The sequence below is a fragment of the Lissotriton vulgaris genome, chromosome 1_1 (assembly GCF_964263255.1).
Source record: "Lissotriton vulgaris chromosome 1_1, aLisVul1.2, whole genome shotgun sequence".
Classification (NCBI taxonomy): domain Eukaryota; kingdom Metazoa; phylum Chordata; class Amphibia; order Caudata; family Salamandridae; genus Lissotriton; species Lissotriton vulgaris.
In genome coordinates this window covers 1,667,339,196-1,667,359,792 of record NC_141685.1, presented here as the reverse complement: position 1 = coordinate 1,667,359,792, position 20,597 = coordinate 1,667,339,196, and the positions used below count along the sequence as shown (strand labels likewise).

The window sequence follows — 20,597 nt, the reverse complement described above, 5'->3', positions numbered from 1 at the left end:
TTCTTTTCATCTTCTACAATACAGCATATTTCTTTTCCTTTCCAGGTAGAGTGAACGTGAGGTAGATTAGTGGTTACGTTATGTTTGTATTGTGGTTTTTCTAGAGAAAGGACTGGTTCAACAATCTTTATCATTTGTCATTTCAGGTCTCCCTCCACGCAGTTCCCTCCCTTCCCCGCGGGCTTCTTTTGCCCTCGTCTGATCCTTCCTTAACCCTTGGCTATTACAGCAATCGGGGTTTGGATAGATCACGAGGTGGCCTTAATTTTACTTCACGCTGATTCCGAGGAATCGAAGGATAACACCTCCCCCCTGCTTGAAAAGATGCTCAAATTAAACCTATATGCAAAGACCCCAAGATCCCTTCCACTGAAATCCGTAATTATCGACCCATATCTCTTCTACTCCTACAGTCAAAGCTCATTGAGAAAAACATCAATAGACACCTGTCAGAATATTTGGACACACACCAACTTCTGGATATTTTTCAATCAGGGTTTTGGGCTAAACATAGCACCGAATCTGCCCTTATTGAGGTCACTGACAACATACGCATGGCTGCTGACAATGGTCAGGCATCACTCTTGGTGCTGCTTAACTTGTCAGCAGCGTTCGACACGGTCTCCCATCACATCCTTCTGGAAAGACTCCAAGACATAGGCATTCGGGGGTTAGCACTGAGGTGGATCACCAACTTTCTGACAGATATAACACAAACAGTCACCATGGGATCTTTTACAGCTGCCTCCACCAAGGTGAGCAAAGGGGGTCCCGCAGGGCTCCTGCCTAAGCCCGTCCCTCTTTAATATTTGTCACCCCTCTGGCCAGACTCATGAGATCCTTTGGATTCACTCCTATTTCATATGCTGACCACACTCAGCTCCTTCTAACATTTGATTAAAACACACCCAACATTGAGCTTTTGTTCTCTGAAGACATGAAATCATTCGCTGCCTGGATGCGTAACAACTATTTGCAACTTAATGGGGGCAAATCTGAAATCATGTTGTTTGGAGGAGCTGCCACCTATTGGTCACCTACATGGTGGCCGGAAGAGCTGGGAATCGCCCCTACCCCCAAAGAAGTGGTCAAGAACTTGGGTGTCAGAATTGATCACAGACTGCCTATAAAACACATGCCAATACTAATGCAGGTTCCTGCCACTATATTCTTGGCCTCCTGCGAAGGATTTTCCCCCTCCTACCTTCCTCCACAAAAAAACGCTCATGCAGGCCCTGTTATTGAGTAGGCTTGACTACTGCAATGCCCTGCTGTTTTCAGCCAACGACATCGCCATTAATAAACTCCAGGTGGTGCAGAATACCGCTGCCCGACTCACTACCAATGCTCCATCAAGAACACCCTCTGCATCCCTCCTTAATCAACTTCACTGGCTCCCCATAAAGAAAAGGGTAAAATTCAAGATAGGCTGCATTATTTACAAAGCCCGTAATGGCATGGGCCCCTTGTATCTCGCTAACAAGCTCTCCTCCTATACTCCGGCACGAACTTTCAGATCCAGCACTGAGCATTTGCTCACCATTCCCAGAATCAAAAAGGCACGTAGTGGTGGCAAGGCATTCTCCTATCTTGCCCCCCTATTTTGGAATAACTTAACTTTTCACTTACGCTCTGGACTCAATCTGGCCCAATTTAGAAAGATGCTAAAAACCCACCTCTTCTAATCCTCCCCATGGCTCTGATGTTACTCACCGTTCTCAGCGCCGAGATAACCTCATGGGTGATTCAGCGCTATACAAATCAATCAATCAATACATAAATAAATAAATAAAACAACACCACCAGTATGCACTATGTCAACAAGCACAGAGTATCTGGGACTGGGCACTTCGTCACCAGATCACCCTGACAGCGGTTCACCTACCGGGCATCTCCAACATCCTGGCGGATTCCCTCAGCATGTCCGCGTCCTCGACCCACAAGTGGGAGTTGCATCAGCAGACTCTGGATTTCATCTTTCGGCTGTGGGGTCCCCCGACCATGGATCTCTTTGCGAGTCCTGTGAACCGGAAATGCCCGTCCTATGCAAGCTGGCTTCCCCATCAAGGGTCGTCCGGGAGTGCCCTTTTGATGGATTGGTGCAATCTATTCGCCTACGCTTTTCCGCCGATTCCGCTGGTTCCTCGAGTGTTGTGGAAAATGCGGAGACAGCCGTGCCACATTCTCCTGATCGCTCCCAGATGGCCTCGACAAGCATGGTTCTCGGAGCTGCTGCTTCTCAGTGCGAACCCATCCTCCATCCTCGAGCGATCTCCTTACGATGGACGAGGGTCAGATCTGTCATCCGGACCCCTCCTCTCTCAAATTATCAGCCTTGAACCTGAGCACCTTGCATTTGCTCATTTGAATATTTCTCCAGTGTGTAGGGACGTTCTCGCCAATGCGAGGGCTCAGTCTACAATAAAGACCTACAAGCTAAAGTGGAAAGGTTCTGTCACTGGTGTGCAGTTGCCAATATCCATCCAGTCCATTCCACTCCTACACAGCTTCTGCCGTTCTTTCTACAGCTGGCTCAATCAGGACTTTCCCACTCCACTTTGAAAAGTTTTCCTGGCTGCAATATCTCGTTTTCGGCAGGATGGGGCTTCCTCTCTCTCTGCTCTTCAAGAATCATTCGACAGTTTTTCAAAGGACTGTTCAGGAAGTTCCCGCCCATTTGGCGTCTTCCTCCTTCCTTGCATATCAATGTCGTTTTGGCACAATTGATGAAGGCGCCTTTCGAGCCTATCCACAAAGCGGATTTAAAATGTTTAACTTGGAAGGTGGCTCTTCTAATTGCTTTGACCTCTTCACGTTGCGTGAGTGATATTCACGCCTTCACCGTTAAACCTCCTTTCCTTCAATTCAAATCGGACTGTTCTGCTTCGCACCAATCCGGTTTTCTTGCCTAAAGTAAGAACTGATTTTCACCTAAACGAGCCTGTGTTAAAAACTTTCTTCGCAAATCCTCAAACTCCAGCGGAGCAACGTTTACATTCACTGGACGTTAAAAGATGCCTTAAATTTTATATTAACAGAACGGCGCCCTTTCGTAGATCTGACCCAACTGTTTGTTGCTTACGGACGCATGTGCAGAGGGCGTTCTGTTACCAAGTCAACTATTGCACGTTGGATTTCTTCAGCAATTTCCTTCTGCCACCAGAAGGCTGGCAAGCCTCTTCAATCTTCAGTGAGAGCTCATTCCACCAGGGCGATGTCATCCTCTACTGCCCTGTTTGCTGGGGTGCCAATTCACCAGATATGTCGAGCAGCTACGTGGTCCAGCAGGCACACTTTCACAAAGCACTACTGCCTTGAGACGATCAACGAGGCTGATACGGCAGTGGGCCAAGCGGTGCTTCGCAATCTTTTTAAATAAGGTGAGCCTCTATTCTTCCCCCCGCCTCTTGTTGGTATATGATTTGTTTTTACCGGCCTGGCTACTTTGTCATTGCGTGTTTCTTCATGACAATGCACTGTTTTGGTCCTGCGGCCAGTTTTTACTGCTTACTATTCTATTCAAGCATGTGAATCTATGAAAGACACCCTAATACTGGAGAAGAACAATTGTTACTTACCTGTGAACAGGTGATTCTCCAGTATTGGTGTCTTTCATAGATTCACATGCGACCCACCCACCTCCCCTCAGAGGCTCGCTTCTCCTCCTAGACTCTTTTGTCACTCCTGACCTGCGAAAATCTGAGGGCCTGAGCCTCTGAGGAGAAGGTTCTAGAGGGGTGCTTGCGCCTGATTGGCTGTAGTTTTGACTAACATAATGACATGGATATGTTATATAGGCGTCTTTCTTTTCTCCTATGTATTCCTGTGTTAATGCTAACCTGGTACTTATAAGTACTTCTGGTTTTGGAATTTGTGTGATATGTTTTTATATACATATATTATTGGGATTTATTGCTATTTTATTTACCGTGGGGCTCCCACTACGACGGGGAATATTCAAGCATGTGAATCTATGAAAGACACCAATACTGGAGAACCACCTGTTTACAGGTAAGTAACAATTGTTCATTTGTCCATTTTGGCTTGGGCTTGTGGGCCCCTGATGCTGCTCAATCTCCTTGTTTCTGCATACAGTCTGGTGGTAAGAAGCGTGCAGGGCCGGACTGGCCATAGAGGACACTGGGTATTTCCCCAGTGCGCCCAAAGGGTCGGACGGGTGGGGGCTGTTTTTGTTATGAGGGCCGGTTTTCCAGCAGTGCTGCAATATCGACCACCTGTACCAAAAGCAGCAGCGGTGTTTACCACTGGCATCCTCCCCATCCCACCTCACCCCACCCCCGGCCAGACAGTCCTAATTGCCATAGTTGGCTTGCGTTCCCAGTCTGACCCTGGGAGCGTGGGTGAGATGTAGGACTACATTCCCCAGGCCCCACCATGGTCTCCAGGTGGGGGGTTCTCTGTTGTGTGTTCGGCCACTAAATGCTGGCCGTGCTGGGACTTTCACCTCAGTCCCAGCCCACCATCTTGGGAATCTACGGCTCTCCTGCGTTGTAGCCCAAACAGCAGTCGTCCTTCAAGCTGCTGCCTTACACAATCAGCGAGCCAGTCAGGCCCTACACTGACCTGTTGGCGGCACACCTCCACCTGGGAGGGTGGTCCCTCAGCGGTGCCTGGCAGAAACACTCTGGCGCACATCTGCCATCATGGCCGCCCAGGTCACACCCCCTGGTTTGATTTTGTTTAAGTTTACTTCCATGACAACTCTTGGCACCTGTTGTGCTAATGGCACTTTGAATAGTACTTTTTTGCTCTGCGAATTAGATGTGCTCATGCTGTTCATCTACCAGCCTCACGTATGTAGTGGTGAGCAATATCTCCAAGGGGTCTTGGAAAGCAGCTGACTTAGTGGCTTCCAGCTCACTTGGGATGTGCGAACTTTTCTTCCCAAAATCTGTCTTAATCGGGAGGGGGTTGGCTAGCTATTGAGGTCTTGTACATAATTGCTGTCCCTCTCGCACTGTGACCTGTAAACTCTATAAAAGATTGGTGAAAATGTGTTAAATTGTGTGTCTACAGATTTCCCAAGAGAATTTGAAGTTAGGATGGATGTCCCTCCTCACCGCAGGGGATCTCTTTGTGACCGACATTGTAACATCAACCATCCAGTGGACCTGGGGGATACTCATTCCGGATCTCACCAGCACAGTCTGCTGACGCCCAGGATAGCTCCAGGTCAGGACATATTGTTGAAACCTTCCTTGTGTCCAGTTCACAAAGTTCCTGGGTTCTTTTTTGAGGTGTTCACCTATGAAAATGCAAAAAACAGTGAGACACACTAGCTTTCTGTAGCTTGCTTCTGGATACCATTTGTGCCAATGTGGGCTATTGAAGTTTTAGTACAGTGTCTGACTGAGCCGACAGAGTTTGGGTGTGGTAGGGGATCACCACATTGAACACTTTCCACAGTCCCTTGGTGGAAGGTGTGGACTGCTGTAAGAAACTAGAGTGTGGTTGTGAACAAATGGAAAACAGAAGCCTAGAGCGTTCTATATTGTGTATGCCTGCTGTGGAATGGAGTAAGGTGGGAGCTATTTTGAGCATATGAAGATTTGTAGAGAGCTGTACGTGGGGGTGCCTAGAGGAAACCCATCAGAAGTTTCATATGTCGTGTGCAGCCCTATTGTCATTTTTCCTATGTTAGCATGAGCATGTTGCTGACTGCTCTCTGCTTTGCGCATGTTACTACACCAACTTATTTTGCTTGGTGCCACTTTCACACAGTCTCTGCTGTTTTTGCATTGGGTTCTTTCCTGGGATTTAGTCTGAACACTGTAGACTAGGTTGAACAACAATGCCACTTGTTATGTTCTGGTCAAGCCCTAGCACCTAGACAAAACATGCAAATGCAGCTGTTTGGGAACACATACTTTGGTAATATAGTTATGCACAGATAGGTAACACACACATATGGAGAGGGACCTTTCCAGGGAAAGAATTGTGATAGCACCGGAGATGTAGAACTCTCATCTGTGTATGCCAAGGTTCGGGGTCTGCTGCTAACACCCAGAGATCTTCTGATATATAATGATTTTGCGTCTGTATAAGGGGAGGGAGGTTAGGTTACCCTGTCTTATATAATGACCCGTTTAGGATTTATGGATTACTTGCTGCGTATTTGTTAGACATTTTCTTACTTATTGTGGCACATATACTGCATAGTAGAGCATGATAGTTAAAATAAACATTTGAAACTTTCTTTGTGTCTCTGAACTTATTCTGGACTAGTACGAGTGTGAGAACTTAAGGGTGTGTCCTGCCACCGCGATCCCTGAGAGTGTCAGAGTATTGTATTCTGGAGTGTCTAATCACGTGTTCCTCTGTGAGTGAGTAGGGGAGCAAGTAAGACACTATAGTTAGTTGGTCTCGTGCTCATGGGTACTAAGGGGGTAGGATGACTCAGTCCCTGCCTGCTAAGGTTCCATGGTTCCAAGCATAGTTCTGTGACTCAGCAGAATCCCTGCAACAGAAGGCCCATGCAGAGGGGTGTTACCTCATGATGCATGTTAGTAAATCAGAAGATCTTCTTTTATGTATTTTTAATTTTTTTGCTAATGGCTCCCCACATAAGGTATCACATGAGCTACTGGGGCTGCTGTGTTACTCGGTCTTCCTTAACTTATTATTGAAATTGTGTATGTCTTGGTGGAGCCTTTTGCATTATGGTGTTCTTTCACTTATTTTCTCTCCCCCTTCCCCACCCTGTCTGCAGTGACCTCGTCCACACCGTCCCATTGTCCTCACCACTTGAATGATGCCGAGGCCTGTGAAGGCTGCCTCACCAAAACCACTATCACTGCTGAGAACGAGGTGGAAGCGCTTAAGCTCTCCAACAATTACAAGGTCCAGTTGTTCTCCGTTTTCCATTTGAACACCATCTGTATACTGTTTGTGTACGCTATTTATTGGTTAATCTTTCCACAAGTAATGTTTGTTTTTTAAATCTTCTTGACATTGTTCTGTGCGGCAGGAGAGAAATCCTTGGTCATTTACCCAGTGAAAAATATAAAAAATGTTTAATACTCCAGGTGCTGCAAATTAAGCATGTTGACATGTGTATGTGTGTGTATGTAGGTGTGTGTGTGTATGTAGGTGTGTGTGTGTATGTAGGTGTGTGTGTGTATGTAGGTGTGTGTGTGTGTAGGTAGGTGTGTGTATGTGTATGTAGGTGTGTGTATGTAGGTGTGTGTGTGTGTATGTAGGTGTGTGTGTGTATGTAGGTGTATGTAGGTGTATGTAGGTGTATGTAGGTGTATGTAGGTGTGTGTGTGTGTATGTAGGTGTGTGTGTGTATGTAGGTGTGTGTGTGTGTGTGTGTGTAGGTGTGTGTGTGTATGTAGGTGTGTGTATGTGTGTATGTAGGTGTGTGTACGTAGGGGTGTGTGTGTGTATGTAGTGGTGTGTGTATGTAGTGGTGTGTGTGTGTGTATGTAGGTGTGTGTGTGTGTGTGTAGGTGTATGTAGGTGTATGTAGGGGTGTGTGTGTAGATATGTATATACATAAATAATGTAGGCAAACTATTTACTAACCCTTTCACAGGAACTGATGGTTTGCCTTTACGTTTGGAAAAAAAAACTTCAATGCTAGCGCCACTTTTTTTTACATCAATATGGAATGTATCTGATTTTTCCATCAAGTGGAATGTTAATTTGAACCTATCAAAGCTTTTCACTTACTAGCCATTTAAACATCCTTTTGTAAGTAAACTTAAAGGTATTGTTCACCTACACGGTGCACAACAGCATGAAACATTGCAAAAATATGTACCATGGGCTCGGCAATGAAAATGCTGATGTGAACTCTGTGCTTCTGTTTTATGTATGGTCATTTCATGAGACCCCTTATAACGTGATGCAGTGAAACAATCAATGGGTGGACGCACTATGTTGGGGATTGTTGTGGTAATTACATGGTGTACACTAAATCTACACCCGGGGCCCTGCGCTGATCAAACCCTCCTGACTGTGTGATTCCTCAAGAAAGCCCTACTTTATACCAACTTTCCCAATGGGGAAATTTCTTTTGGATGGGAGTCAAAAGAACATGCTTTACTTCAGAATATTAAAAGTCACAAATTGTATATTACTGCATGTTATGATCCTTTACATAAATACATCAACAATCTAACATTTGGTATCCTCCTGTATCGGTAAGTGATTACATTACAAAAAGTTAAAAGCACATCAAAAAGTCTCATGAAACAACTTCAGTATTAGTTCTAACCATTTCATCACTGTCTCATTCTATATTTAGTTTTTTGTTCCTCAGTCATAAGCCAGTTTTTTATGATTTTCATATTCTCCGCAAAAACCTCACATTCGAAACAGTGATGAAATGGTTTTGATTGATTTGATTTATCCATTTTTAAAGCGCGCGAATGCCCTTAGGCGTCTTGGCGCTATGACAGACTGCAAACTTCTGAGACGGGCAACCTAGATAACCGCAGTGAATAGCCAAGTTTTTACTGCTTTTCTAAAGGACCCCAGAGATGGGCTATTTTTTATTGTTGGAACCAATACTCTAGATGCTGCTTCAAAAATGTGTATTTTATATGAAATATTATGCCAGAATCCTACTGTTTCTTTCTTCTTTCTCTCCCTTTTTTATTTTCTTACATGTTTTATTCTCCACTACTGGGTCAATTTGACCCTTTCGTTATAGCCTTGAAAAGAGGTAGAGCCAAGATCCTGAAACACATGTTGGCTGTTGGTTACATGAAAGACTTTTTAATGTGGTTTTAACTTACTAAATGGTCGGCTGTTGATACTTTTTTGTAAAAAATTATAGCATGCAGTAATAAACAATTGTTTCTTTTAATATTCTGAACTGAAGTATGTTCTTTCGACTCTCATTCAATAGTACCTTCCCTACTGGGAGGTCATATTGGAAAGTTGAACGAATGGGCTGAGTTGGATGCCCCAGACTGCAAAGGCACATTAGCCTTTTAGTATTGGTACTACACAAAGGAGTAATGTAGCAAATGTACAGAACCAGCATTCTATGTGCTTTTTCTGACCTACACTAACCTCATTCTGTAGGATCTTAAAATGCACTTTGGAGCTTGCCTAATGGCTTCACTGATGAATTTGCCCATCTGCTTTCCTAGGGGGGGTCACTGCTGGGTTTTCAGGCTCATCTCTTCCTTCTCATCCCCATGACCTGAGGTCTGGGTTTACAGTACTGTCCCTACGTCATCTTTCATAACCAATCCCTATTGGGATTGATATTTTGCATCCAACATTCTCTGTATTCCTTGGCACATATCCCCAGTTAACACTAGACTGCTTGGTGGGCAAGAACTGCATTGAGTAGTAATTATTGCTTGTTCACAGGAGCAATCCTTTCTTTTCTCTTTCACAGTTTGGTTTTAAAAAATGGAAGAGCCATGTGACGGAGCGTCCCTGGGAGGATCGGTCAGAGATTGTGAAAGAGCTGTATTCGGACCTGAATGTTGTGAAAAACTTCACAGGTAAAAGTCTAAGATCTGTAGAGTGAATAGTAGTGAATACTGTTAGGCTCTATAATCGAATTTTCCTGAGAAATCCTTATTCAATACTGATATTTTATCCTAAGGATGAATGTTTTATGAATACTTTGAGCCTGACCCCCAGTAAGTGAAGCTATAAAATTTTGTTTTTAGAATTTATCAAGTATCCCTACATTCTTAACCTATAACCTCATAACAAACTTCTCTTGGTATATTAAATTTTCTCTAAGTGGTTTCCCTACAAACTGTTTAAAATTGGAGAAGGGTGGGCGGAGTCAGTCAATTATCTTTAATTTGCATTATTTGTACTGCATATAAAGTAGAAAAAAGGCAGACAAAAATAATCTAAAATCAACTACATTAATAAAACAATATTACAATCCGTTTTAAATACATTAAAAACAATTACTAGTTCCTTTAAAATTCCAAATCTTGTAATATTTAACCCTTAGGAACTTGGAAAGATAGGTGTTCTACAGTACCAAGTGGTAACTAATATAAATGCAGTCACATCTTAAGTGGACTCATGGTTCCCAAGCTAGGCAAGCTCTCCCCATTATAGGACCACAAAGGAATGAAGCGAACGCAAAACATAGAAGTGGGTCATTACGTTTTTTTTAAAGAAAAAAGTGCTGGGCGACATTGACTAAAATTATATTGACGCAAAAGAGCCATTTGTTCTTTATAAAAACAACAAAAGATGATTAAATGAACATCAGACTGCTGAGAACTACCATTACAAGGGCATGCTATTAAATCACTAAGCAAATATCTCTTTGGTGGGAAACCCACCATCAGGGGGATTGGATTAAGTCGGAATCGCACCAAGATGAATCTATATTGTAAGTTCCCCACCCTATCTTAAACTAATACTCACCCTCCATAATGGATGGGGTCATTTGATATAATCTTACAGAAGATTTTTAAAAAATGTTCTTTTCTCTTCTTCTTTTAATGCAAAAATTGCCTTTAATAGAATTTAGGGAATTTCAAGATCCTGCTAGGCTTTGTATACAACTCTGTCAGATCTGGGAAGTCAATATGGATTTTGCATACTGCAACCATATGATCCTAAGTGAATTATCCAGTTATAAAAAATCTTTTATCATTTGGGTTCGATTAACAGTATCTCTCCACTAGATCAAGTGTCATAGTAGGATGGGGGCAAGCCTGATACTATCCAACACATGTGGTGAGCCGAGTTCAAATATTGTAATTCGAAAAGGAGCGAAGAAGAGCCAATAACCTCTTAAGAAATCCATCCTCCAGCCTTTGCAGGGAGTCTGTTGCCAGCTTACCCCAGTCACCTGCCCTATATGTTACAGCAGGAATAGTCTTCTCACTATATACCTTTTTTATTGTCTCGATGGGTTTTGACCCCAACTTTTTAGGGGGAGTCAAGATGGTGGTGTGAGGAGACTTGATTTTTCTGCCTCTGCCCTTCCTGACAGATATGAAAGGCTTAACCATATATCATGGAGGAACTCTTGTCCCCAATTCTGACGGGCCAGGAGACAACTAAGGGAAATGAGATGACGGTGGCACATCTTGAAGGAGTGACACGAGCGAAATTACCACTAGGGCAGAGGTGAGGAGCCCTGGCTGTACAAACGGAGAAGGCAATTCTCCGGGCCTCAGTAGCTCCATGGAAGGAGTAGCTGGGGATTAATGTACATGTGGCCGTTGCCCACTTCACCAGAATTGGGTGTGCAGTGCTTCTGGCCAGCTCTCAAACTGTTCGCATCAAGTTGGTGCGGCTGAGACCCTTTAGGCAGCATGAATAATGGACTTATGAACGATAATGATCCACACCCCTATGTAAGTGGTTATGTAAGGTAAAACCTGTGCTGCAAAATAATAGCCTGAAACGAAATACTCCCAAGCCACACACATACAAGTAAAACACTTGGTCGCATCCGAGGCTCCGCACTCCCTTAATAGCACAGCAAGGCAACTTTGCCTTGCTGTGCTATGACAGCAAAAGATTCCTTGTTGCTGAAGTGACGAGAGGCCAAAATGATATTGTAACCCCGCCAAGAGCGGCTTCTCGCATAGGACCTCCATGGATGACTACTGTATAAGCACCACAGCAATAGCCACTATTGTTGCATAATCACAGTAAACATATGCAGAATACTGAATAAGAAACCACTGCTTATGTACAGATCTCATTGGCTTCTGCCAATAACAAGAGCAATATCTCCATTAAGCACAGGTTGCTGAAATTCCAGGGGATTAAATCACCAAATACACATCAATATATGAAATTTTTTTACCAGCATTTAAGGAACATGATTTGAAGAGCTGATTTGAATAAAGAAATATAAGAAATGACGACCGACATTGGAACTATGAAGGAGAGGTTTTTTTTCCTTAGAGGAACACAAAAATAACAGGAGTTCATTGAACGAGAACCAGACCACTTACAAAGGCAAAACTTAATTCTCTCGGATAAACTTTTATTAAACATTATTTTTATGGAACGTGCTCAATAGTCAACATTTCAGTCTCATATTTTTGAATAATCTTTGCAAGTTACATACTTTTCAATTTAGTACATCAGTTAGGCATTTTACATTGAAGGTTGTTCATTACCCCCCCTTCCCTTACCACTACTTTGTTCACTTACCCACTATATACCTCTATATGCTTGCCAGTTCCCCCAGATGTATTCCCACTTCTTCGGGCACCCTCTGCCTAAATAAATTGGGTGCTCCGCCTGTTGATACCAATCCAGGTCAGACCCAATCTGCCTCTCCAAGTGGGGAAACCGCCCCCAATGCTTAGCGATATTGCGTTTGGTGACCATTGCTGCCACTTTGAGCCATAGTGTTGTGTATTTAGACCAGGATTGTTCACTCTGTATCAGCAATAGGAACCACTCTGGGACAGTTGGGACCTCCATCCCCACCACTTCTGCCATTATCTTCCCAATACCTTACCAATATGTTTACATCTCTGGGCAATCCCATAGCATTTGAAAGAATTAACTCTCCCGAACTGCAAAGTCTGTGGCACTGCTCGGTTTCAGTTTGCCCCATCCTGTGCAATGTGGTTTGGGGGTAATATATCCTGTGTAGGATCTTTAATTGAATAAGGCAAAACCTGGCTCGAATTGCAACCTCCCTCAGTCCCTGAATTGCTCCCCCTAATGAGTCCGGTGAGTTATTAAGGATCTTCTTATAAATGCTTGAGATGGCTTTGGAGGTCAATGGGTCAGTCAATAGTCTGTGCTCTAATGGGTATGCTTCTGGAAGAGAAGTCCCCTCTTGAATGTAGCTCTTGAGAGCTTGGCCCAGTTGAAGATGCCTCAGCCATTCTCCGGGTCCCAATTTGTACTCTTGCTCTAGAGTTACAAATGTGATATAGGCTTGGCCTCTCCATACGTCTCCCAGTTTCACCAACCCAGTAGCCCCCACTTGTTTAGATTGTGTAATGCCCCCCCCCATGAAGTTGTTTGCTGTCCCACAGTGGGGTCATCTCCATTAGCTTTCCAACTCAGGAGTTTAGTGGCTGCATACCATGCCCGACCACGGCTTGTATGTGTGATAGGAGATTTTTGACACTTCCTTTATCATATAGGATGGACTGGTATCCTTTAGGCCACATAGCCTTTCTGTACACCCGATAGGCCGGTTCCTCCCTGTCGCCAAACACCCAGTCATTAACGTATACTAATTGCTCGGCCCAGTAATAAAATTTCTCTTCTGCCGCTGCTAATCCACCTTTTGTAACTTTCGAAGGGCTATCCGTGGGTTACCCGCGCTCCAGATTAGAGCTCTCAGTTCGGTTTCAAGCCTACAGAAGAACGCGCATGGAAGTTCGCTGGAGGTATTTTGCATAACATACAATAATCGGGGGAGGGTCATAATTTTGAATGGGGCCGCTCGCCCCTTTAGTGTAAGTAGAAGCGTTTTCCACCGTGTGGTGTCCGATACAAACAGGGCTATAAAAATCTTGTGGGTCTCTAGTAATGTTGATCCCCAAGTATTTAAAGGCTTCGAGTTCGATCTGTATCGCTCACCGGTTTGTGAGTTCCGGGGCGCTTCCTGCAAGCGGGAATAGTAACGATGTATCCCAATTTATGGGATATCCTGAATAATCCCCATGTATACGAAAGATTTGAGGTATCCTGTTCAACGACTGCTTCAGCTTCCTAAAATAGAGCTGGATATCGTATTGTATATAAGGAAATGGTCTCTTCCCATTCTACCCCTGTTGGTATCCCGGGGGATCCTGCCGTACCCATGCTGCAAGGGGTTCTAGGGCCAGAACAAAGAGTAAGAGGGACAGCAGGCAACCCTGCCTGGTTCCCTTTTGTAGTGTAAATGTACGTGTTATTTTGGAGTTGACTCTCATCCTTGCAAGGGGTTGGCAGTATAGGAGTTTCACCCATCCAATAAAGTTGGGCCCGAAGCTTATGTGGCCCAGTACTGCAAATGGGTAGTTCCATTCTACACTGTCGAACACCATTCTGGGGTCTAGGGAAAGGAGGGCTGTCAGATCCAACTCCTCAGCGGATGTTGTGTGTAGGACCCCAAATAGTCGGCACAAGTTAAGCCTTGTACTTCTATGAGGCATAAATCCGGATTGATCGGAGTGTATGAGTGATGTGATGACTGCTGCTAAACTTGTAGACAGGGCATTGGCTAGTACATTTGCCTTGTACTTTATCAATGATATTGGCCCATATGACCTGCATTTTTTAGGGGGTTTACCCTCCTTTGGGATTACTACAACTACTCCTAACCTCTGATCGGGCGAGAGGACCTCATCCGTTTTGGCCTCTATATACATTGTGAGTAGATGTTCAGCTGACTTATCCAGCATTAATTTAAATAGTTCGACCGGTAGGCCATTCAGTCCCACAGCCTTCCCGGATTGTAATGAGTGTCGCGGCTTTTAGTTACTCTAGTGTAAAGTCACCCTCCAGCATTTTCCGATCTGTCTCCGATAGTGACGGCATCTGAATGTGTCTGAGAAAGTCCTTGCATTCCGCCTCAGTTTTTGCTAATAGGGAGGAGTATAGTGACTCGTAGTACTTTGCGAAGGCTTATGCAATTTCTCTACCGGTCTCTTTTTTTTGGCCGTCTTCGTCTATTATTCTAGGGACCCACTTACCTTACATTTTTACCATGCTAGTAATTTGTTCCCCTTATCTCCTATGCCATACAGTCCATACTGCGTGGCTCGCACCAGAGTTCTGGTACTGTCCTCCATTATGTGGCTCAGCTCCTTGTGCTGCACTTGCCGTTTGTCTCCTGTCTGAGTCGTATGCCCCACACACCCCATTTGAGCTTCCAGGGCTGTTCTTTCCTTCTCTAGGGATAAGCATTTCAGATTTTTGACTTTTCTTGTTGCTCTTATATGAGGCTGGGCCTGCCCTCTGATCACAGTTTTGAACGCTTCACAGAGCATTACCTTCCATTCGACAGAGCCTATATTTTCATAGAAAACTTGTTCCGCCCCTTTCTTAAGAGCCGTTTTAATTTTGCTGTCTGTAAGGGAGTGGGGCGTAATCCTTCTGGGGTCCTTCTAAAACTACCTCCACTGGGGAGAGGTCTGACATCCCTCGTGCTATGTGTACTGCCCTGCGGACATCTCTTAGGTTATTGGCCTGGGTGAGAATGTAGTCTAGTCTTCAAAGACTCCCATGGGGTGTGGGGGTGGGTGCGTGGGTGTGTGTGTTTGTTTGTTCTGGGGTGCTGATGCCTCCAGACATCACTATGTCTCATGGTTTGAATGTACTCCCCCAGTGGGCCTAGCCTTCTCTCTGTCACCGCTCCCCTCAGGGTGTCCAGTTCTTTCGAGAGAATATCGTTCCTAAATCCTCCCATTATTATTATACCCTCAGGGAGTGTAAGCAACAGAGGACCCAGTAAGTCAAAAGTCGCTGTTTGTAGACCCGGAGGGGAATTTATTGAGAAGCGGTTTAGAGTCTTCCCCTCCCATACGCCACTCACCACCACGTATCTACCTAGTCAGTCAAACCATTGCTGTACTTGTGTATGGAAATTATGCTCAGCATAATTATTCCAATGCCCCTGGACCCTGAAGTGTAGCCTGCATGTGCATTCGGCGTGTGTCCGTACCTATTCAGTGCCCTACACTTGTTACCCAGGAGGTGAGTCTCCTGAATCAGGTGTATGTTTTTATGAACTGTAGCACCATTGTTCGTTTTATCCGGCTATTGAGGCCATTAACGTTCCAGGACCATATTTTTATGGACCTTCGTGAGAGATCAGGGGATGGCATTGGGAAGGCCTTTTCTATTCTCTCATCGCTTTCTTCATCTCAACTTGGGTCGTACATGAAGTGGGTTGTTGGCTTGGCTAGTCATGTAACTTCTCAGAACTTATCCCTGAGTACTAATCAGAACTACAATAACTCCACAACTGTTTGTTCGTAACTCCAAACTATTTCCCTCCTCCCCCTCCCTGCTACCCTCCTAAATAGGTTGCACATGCTCAACCTGTTAACCCTCAGAGCGCCTGTTGCCCAAAACCCTTAACTTTATCAACACACTGTGGGGGTGACTCAGCTGCGGAAGTGCCCCACTAACTCTGCTACTTAAGTGTAACTCTTTTTGTTTCCCATCTTATAGGTGTCTGAACTCACTCGTTAACTGTTGGACCTGGCCCTCTTTTTAAAGGCTAACCCCGAAACTTTGCGAAACATTTACCCTTTTCTGTCTCTTTGCTACATATCAGACACCCCTATGGTCGGCCCGTGGGCAGGGTGCATTGTCAGCTGAAGGTAGGTCATGCCCTGATGTGTGTGGCATGACCTAGTAATGAAGTACAACCATTTTCGTTTTACTGTTAGGATACCTGCCTCCCCTAGGCCAGAATGGGCAGGTTTGATTAGTGCAACAGATGATCTGTCTGACCCAGGGAACATGTTAAAATATGAGGCTAGCACTCCCCCCTGCTCCACCCCAGAACGCTGTGTGATGCCTCACGCTAGCAAGTAACCCCTGACCCCCCAGGACCCGAGACCTTACCAATATCAAGGACCCACAGCGCCCCACCAGTGTAGGACAAGTCCTGTCCGGGAGGCTCTCTGACGCCCCCACCCTCCACACCGAAACCTCTGGCCGAGTGATCTCCCCGTCTGGTGATGACCTGCAGGCGCTAAGGGAAGTGGCGGAGGAGTTTCAGTAACACGTCCTGTCTCCCCAGAGGCCGGCTCCACTCCCCGCTGGCCGTCTGATGACCCTGCCACCAAAGTGAGGAAAGCCAGGTGCCAGCTGGCCGGAAGCGGGACCCTCCGGATGTGAACCCCCAGGCCCTCCCTGGCCCGATCAAAGGACTTCAAAGAGATGGAGGCTCTTAACTGGCCCCCCTTCCCGACTGAGAGGGGTTGTCTTTTCGGAACCTGGAGAGCCCTGCAGACGTGGTCGCGGCTCTGACATTTGGACCCCTCCAGGGCCCTGCCGACTCCGTCGGGGCTCTGGCACTTGGACCCCCCCAGAGCCCTGCTGACTGCGTTGCGTCTCTGCCACCTGGAACCCCCCCCCAGAGCCCTGCTGATTCCATCGTGGCTCTGGCACCTGGAACACCCCAGAGCCCTGCTGACTGCGCAGCGGCTCTGTCACCTGGACCTCCGGAGCCCAGCTGACGTGTCGCAACTCCTGCGTGTGAGTACAACGCGTACTCGTGTTCGCACCTATTACGAACGCACCAGCAGCCTCAGAGGGTACATGCCGTACAACAAACGCACCAGCAGCCTCAGTGTGTACGTGCCGTACCAAGAACGCACCAGCAGCCTCAGTGTGTACGTGCCGTACCAAGAACGCACCAGCAGCCTCAGTGGGTATGCGCCGTACCAAGAACGCACCAGCAGCCTCAGTGAGTACGCGCCGTACTACGAACGCACCAGCATCCTCAGTGGGTACGCGCTGTACCAAGAAGGCACGAGCAACCTCAGTGGGTACGCGCCGTACCAAGAAGGCACCAGCAGCCTCAGTGGGTACGTGCCGTACTAAGAACGCACCAGCAACCTCAGTGGGTACGCGCCGTACCAAGAACGCACCAGCAGCCTCAGTGGGTATGCGCCGTACCAAGAACGCTCCAGCAGCCTCAGTGGGTACGCGCCGTACCACAAACGCACCAGCAGCCTCAGTGGGTATGCGCCGTACCACAAACGCACCAGCAGCCTCAGTGGGTACGCGCCGTACCACAAACGCACCAGCAGCCTCAGTGGGTACGCGCCGTACCACAAACGCACCAGCAGCCTCAGTGGGTACGCGCCGTACCACAAACTCACCAGCAGCCTCAGTGGGTACGCGCCGTACCACAAACTCACCAGCAGCCTCAGTGGGTACGCGCCGTACCACAAACGCACCAGCAGCCTCAGTGGGTATGCGCCGTACCACAAACGCACCAGCAGCCTCAGTGGGTACGCGCTGTACCAAGAACGCCCCAGCAGCCTCAGTGGGTATTTGCCGTACCAAAAACGCCCCAGCAGCCTCAGTGGGTACGCGCCGTACCAAGAACGCACCAGCAGCCTCAGTGGGTACGCGCCGTACCAAGAGAACGTCTCGTGACTCTAGGATTGGGAGTCCAACGGCGAGACCCACGCACTGAAGCCCGGAGCACCCTGTGACTCGAGGATTGCGAGTCATACGCCGGGTACGCTCCCTCATGACTGCAGTGGTGGTAGTGCTAACATCCTAGAGGCTGCCTGAACTAAAACTCACCCCCCTCCAGGGAGACTGTGAGTACGTGGGACCTTCTCCCCAAGCCCGACCAAACTCTTTCTAAATCCCGTATACTCGCAGAGCGGAGCTGACCCCTATACCCCTTGGATATGTGACTTACTTGACCTGACGAGAATTGTTATATATATATCACAAAACAAAGGTTGCCCCATTGAAGACGCCACTCACGGGGGGTGAAATGCACATACACCAGCGGCGGAAGAAAAATCAGCATGCCATCACATTCCCCAAATCGGCTGCCAAACGTGTTTCAAGCACACCATGTGCTCTTGATCACTGGCTTAATGAGAGAAGGAAGCTGGCATTTTCGGGAAACCGGTATTTATTCAAATTAAGGTCCCGCCCCAGTGGGCGTCAGCAACATAGCCTTCTGGGCATTGTAGTCCCATAATCTTACTGCAAGTATCAATGTTCCGCAAGTGAAACCCCAGTGGGTGCCTGTGCCTCCTCCTTGAAACTATTCTGCTCCACAGTGGGTGAGTATATTAAAAATGTCCATACTTTTCGGAAGCGTGAAGGTCTGTGCTGCTTCCCCTCCAATATATACCGCAGGCAAGGCCCCCTCCGTTCCAGCTGGTGCGCGTGATTCCACGCTCCGGGGACCCACATTAGCAGTGGGGCATCTTTGCGGCTGGACAAGCCGCTACAAAAAAGCCTTGTTGGAGAGAATTTTATGCGGCTGGTCCGGTCACGGAGGTGTCCCGCCGCTGAACAGGCGGATCCGAGGTGCAAGCAAACGCAGGCACTGTAGAGTGGAGGGGGCCTGACCTCCGGTTTTGAATCGGCTGCGGGACAGCTCTCTTTTCATCCTTTACCACCCACTGGGGTATTAATAGGAGTTTTAATTTTACCACATTTGCGAGACATTGTGCACTATACATGCGGAACCCACTTGGGGAATATGGAATCCAGTCCAGGCCAATAAACAACATGGACTATCATATCCATAATGCCATGCGAGCCGACGCACATGAGGGGCGGGACTTTCACTCATTAAAAGATTGATTCCATGAAAACCGCTGTTGTGTGTCATATTGCAGCCAGTGATCAAGAGCAGAGAAGCTTGAAACGCGTTGGGCAGATGAAATTGGGGAGTGTGATGGCAAGCTGCTACCGCCGCCTCGGAGGCTGTGTGCGTATACCCTTCAGGTAGTGACACCTCCTTTGGGTCAACCTTGTTGGAGAGAAAAAAAATATATATATATATATATATATATTTTTCCACAAAGCCTCCGAGCAAAGGAACATCATACCCTGCAGGGCGGCCTCTGAACACTGCGCGCGGAGCAGCCCGGTCACCACAAGAGGCCCAATACCGGGTGAGAGGCATTTAATGACAGGCTCAGCAACGCGATATGTCTCCTTTTCCCTTACGCGTTTCGGCGTCAGCCTTGGTCACAGGGGGAGGGAATCATTTACAAAGTGCAATTTGGCGCACTTTTAAAACTCCTGAAAACCACGTGACAGACATCACAATACAAGTTCCATGATGCACTTGCACTGGTATTTACGTTGTAATTATATCTTAATAGATCGTTTTTTCATTTCAGGTGTCCAGTTCTTTACAGTGAAAGTTTCATCTTTTAGTGGAGTAATCACTCACTGTGTCACGTGAAAAAGTCTGTTGCATAGTGCTAACATTCCAAGGTTGCCTGCAAAAGATGCCTCCACTCCGGCACGATCAGAGTGAGAGAGTCCCCCTCTCTCTGAATCCCTTCCTACAAACTGCTGTGTTTTAGCAGAATAGCATTCCTTATTGAGGATCGCAGCAGCGAGTGGGTCATGTTCCAGATTAAGTATTTCCACAAAGCCTCCGAGCAAAGGAACATCATACCCTGCAGGGCGGCCTCTGAACACCGGGCATGGAGCAACCCGGTATATATATATGTGTGTATATATATATATATATATATATATATATCTCTTCTTGCCTCATATCTCCCTGGTGTTGTCCTTCTGTTGTATTGTGAGAACTCTCTGTGTGCAACTGCCAATGCCTAACCCTCGCATCTGAGGGTCAGCCCCCGAACGCTCGGCACGTCCTTGGAAAACCGGGCCTTATGGGCCTGGCGGCGCAGGGCACGCCTGAAATCCCTGAGTTCACCTGCCTTGTCGAACAGAGACACTCGACACTCTGAGCGTGGAAAACCAGGTTTATTAGCTGCAGCCAAGCACAGTTATCCCAGAAGTTACACACAAGGTGGGTTCTGAGGAGACTGCCACTTCAATCCGTGGCGCACAATCTTTTATAGGAAACACATTTACAGAGTTTACTCCCTACACATACAAAACGAACCAATAAGAAAAGTTGGAAAACAAGCTATCAGGTGTTTCAAATATGCCCCTCTCTCAGACCCTGTGTGTTACCC

The 20,597-nt window shown here is 46.5% G+C and overlaps 1 protein-coding gene across 2 annotated transcripts in view; it reads left to right on the top strand.

Annotated features, from left to right (window-relative positions):
- LOC147751019 (uncharacterized) overlaps positions 1 to 20,597 on the top strand; it is a 355,587-nt gene that overhangs the window by 170,362 nt on the left and 164,628 nt on the right. For both annotated transcript variants that reach the window (XM_086918906.1, XM_086918905.1), the window contains exons 2-4: positions 5,038 to 5,193; positions 6,731 to 6,861; positions 9,380 to 9,488. In XM_086918906.1, the coding sequence (XP_086775032.1) occupies positions 5,038 to 5,193; positions 6,731 to 6,861; positions 9,380 to 9,488 (396 nt within the window). The remainder of the gene's footprint in view (positions 1 to 5,037; positions 5,194 to 6,730; positions 6,862 to 9,379; positions 9,489 to 20,597) is intronic.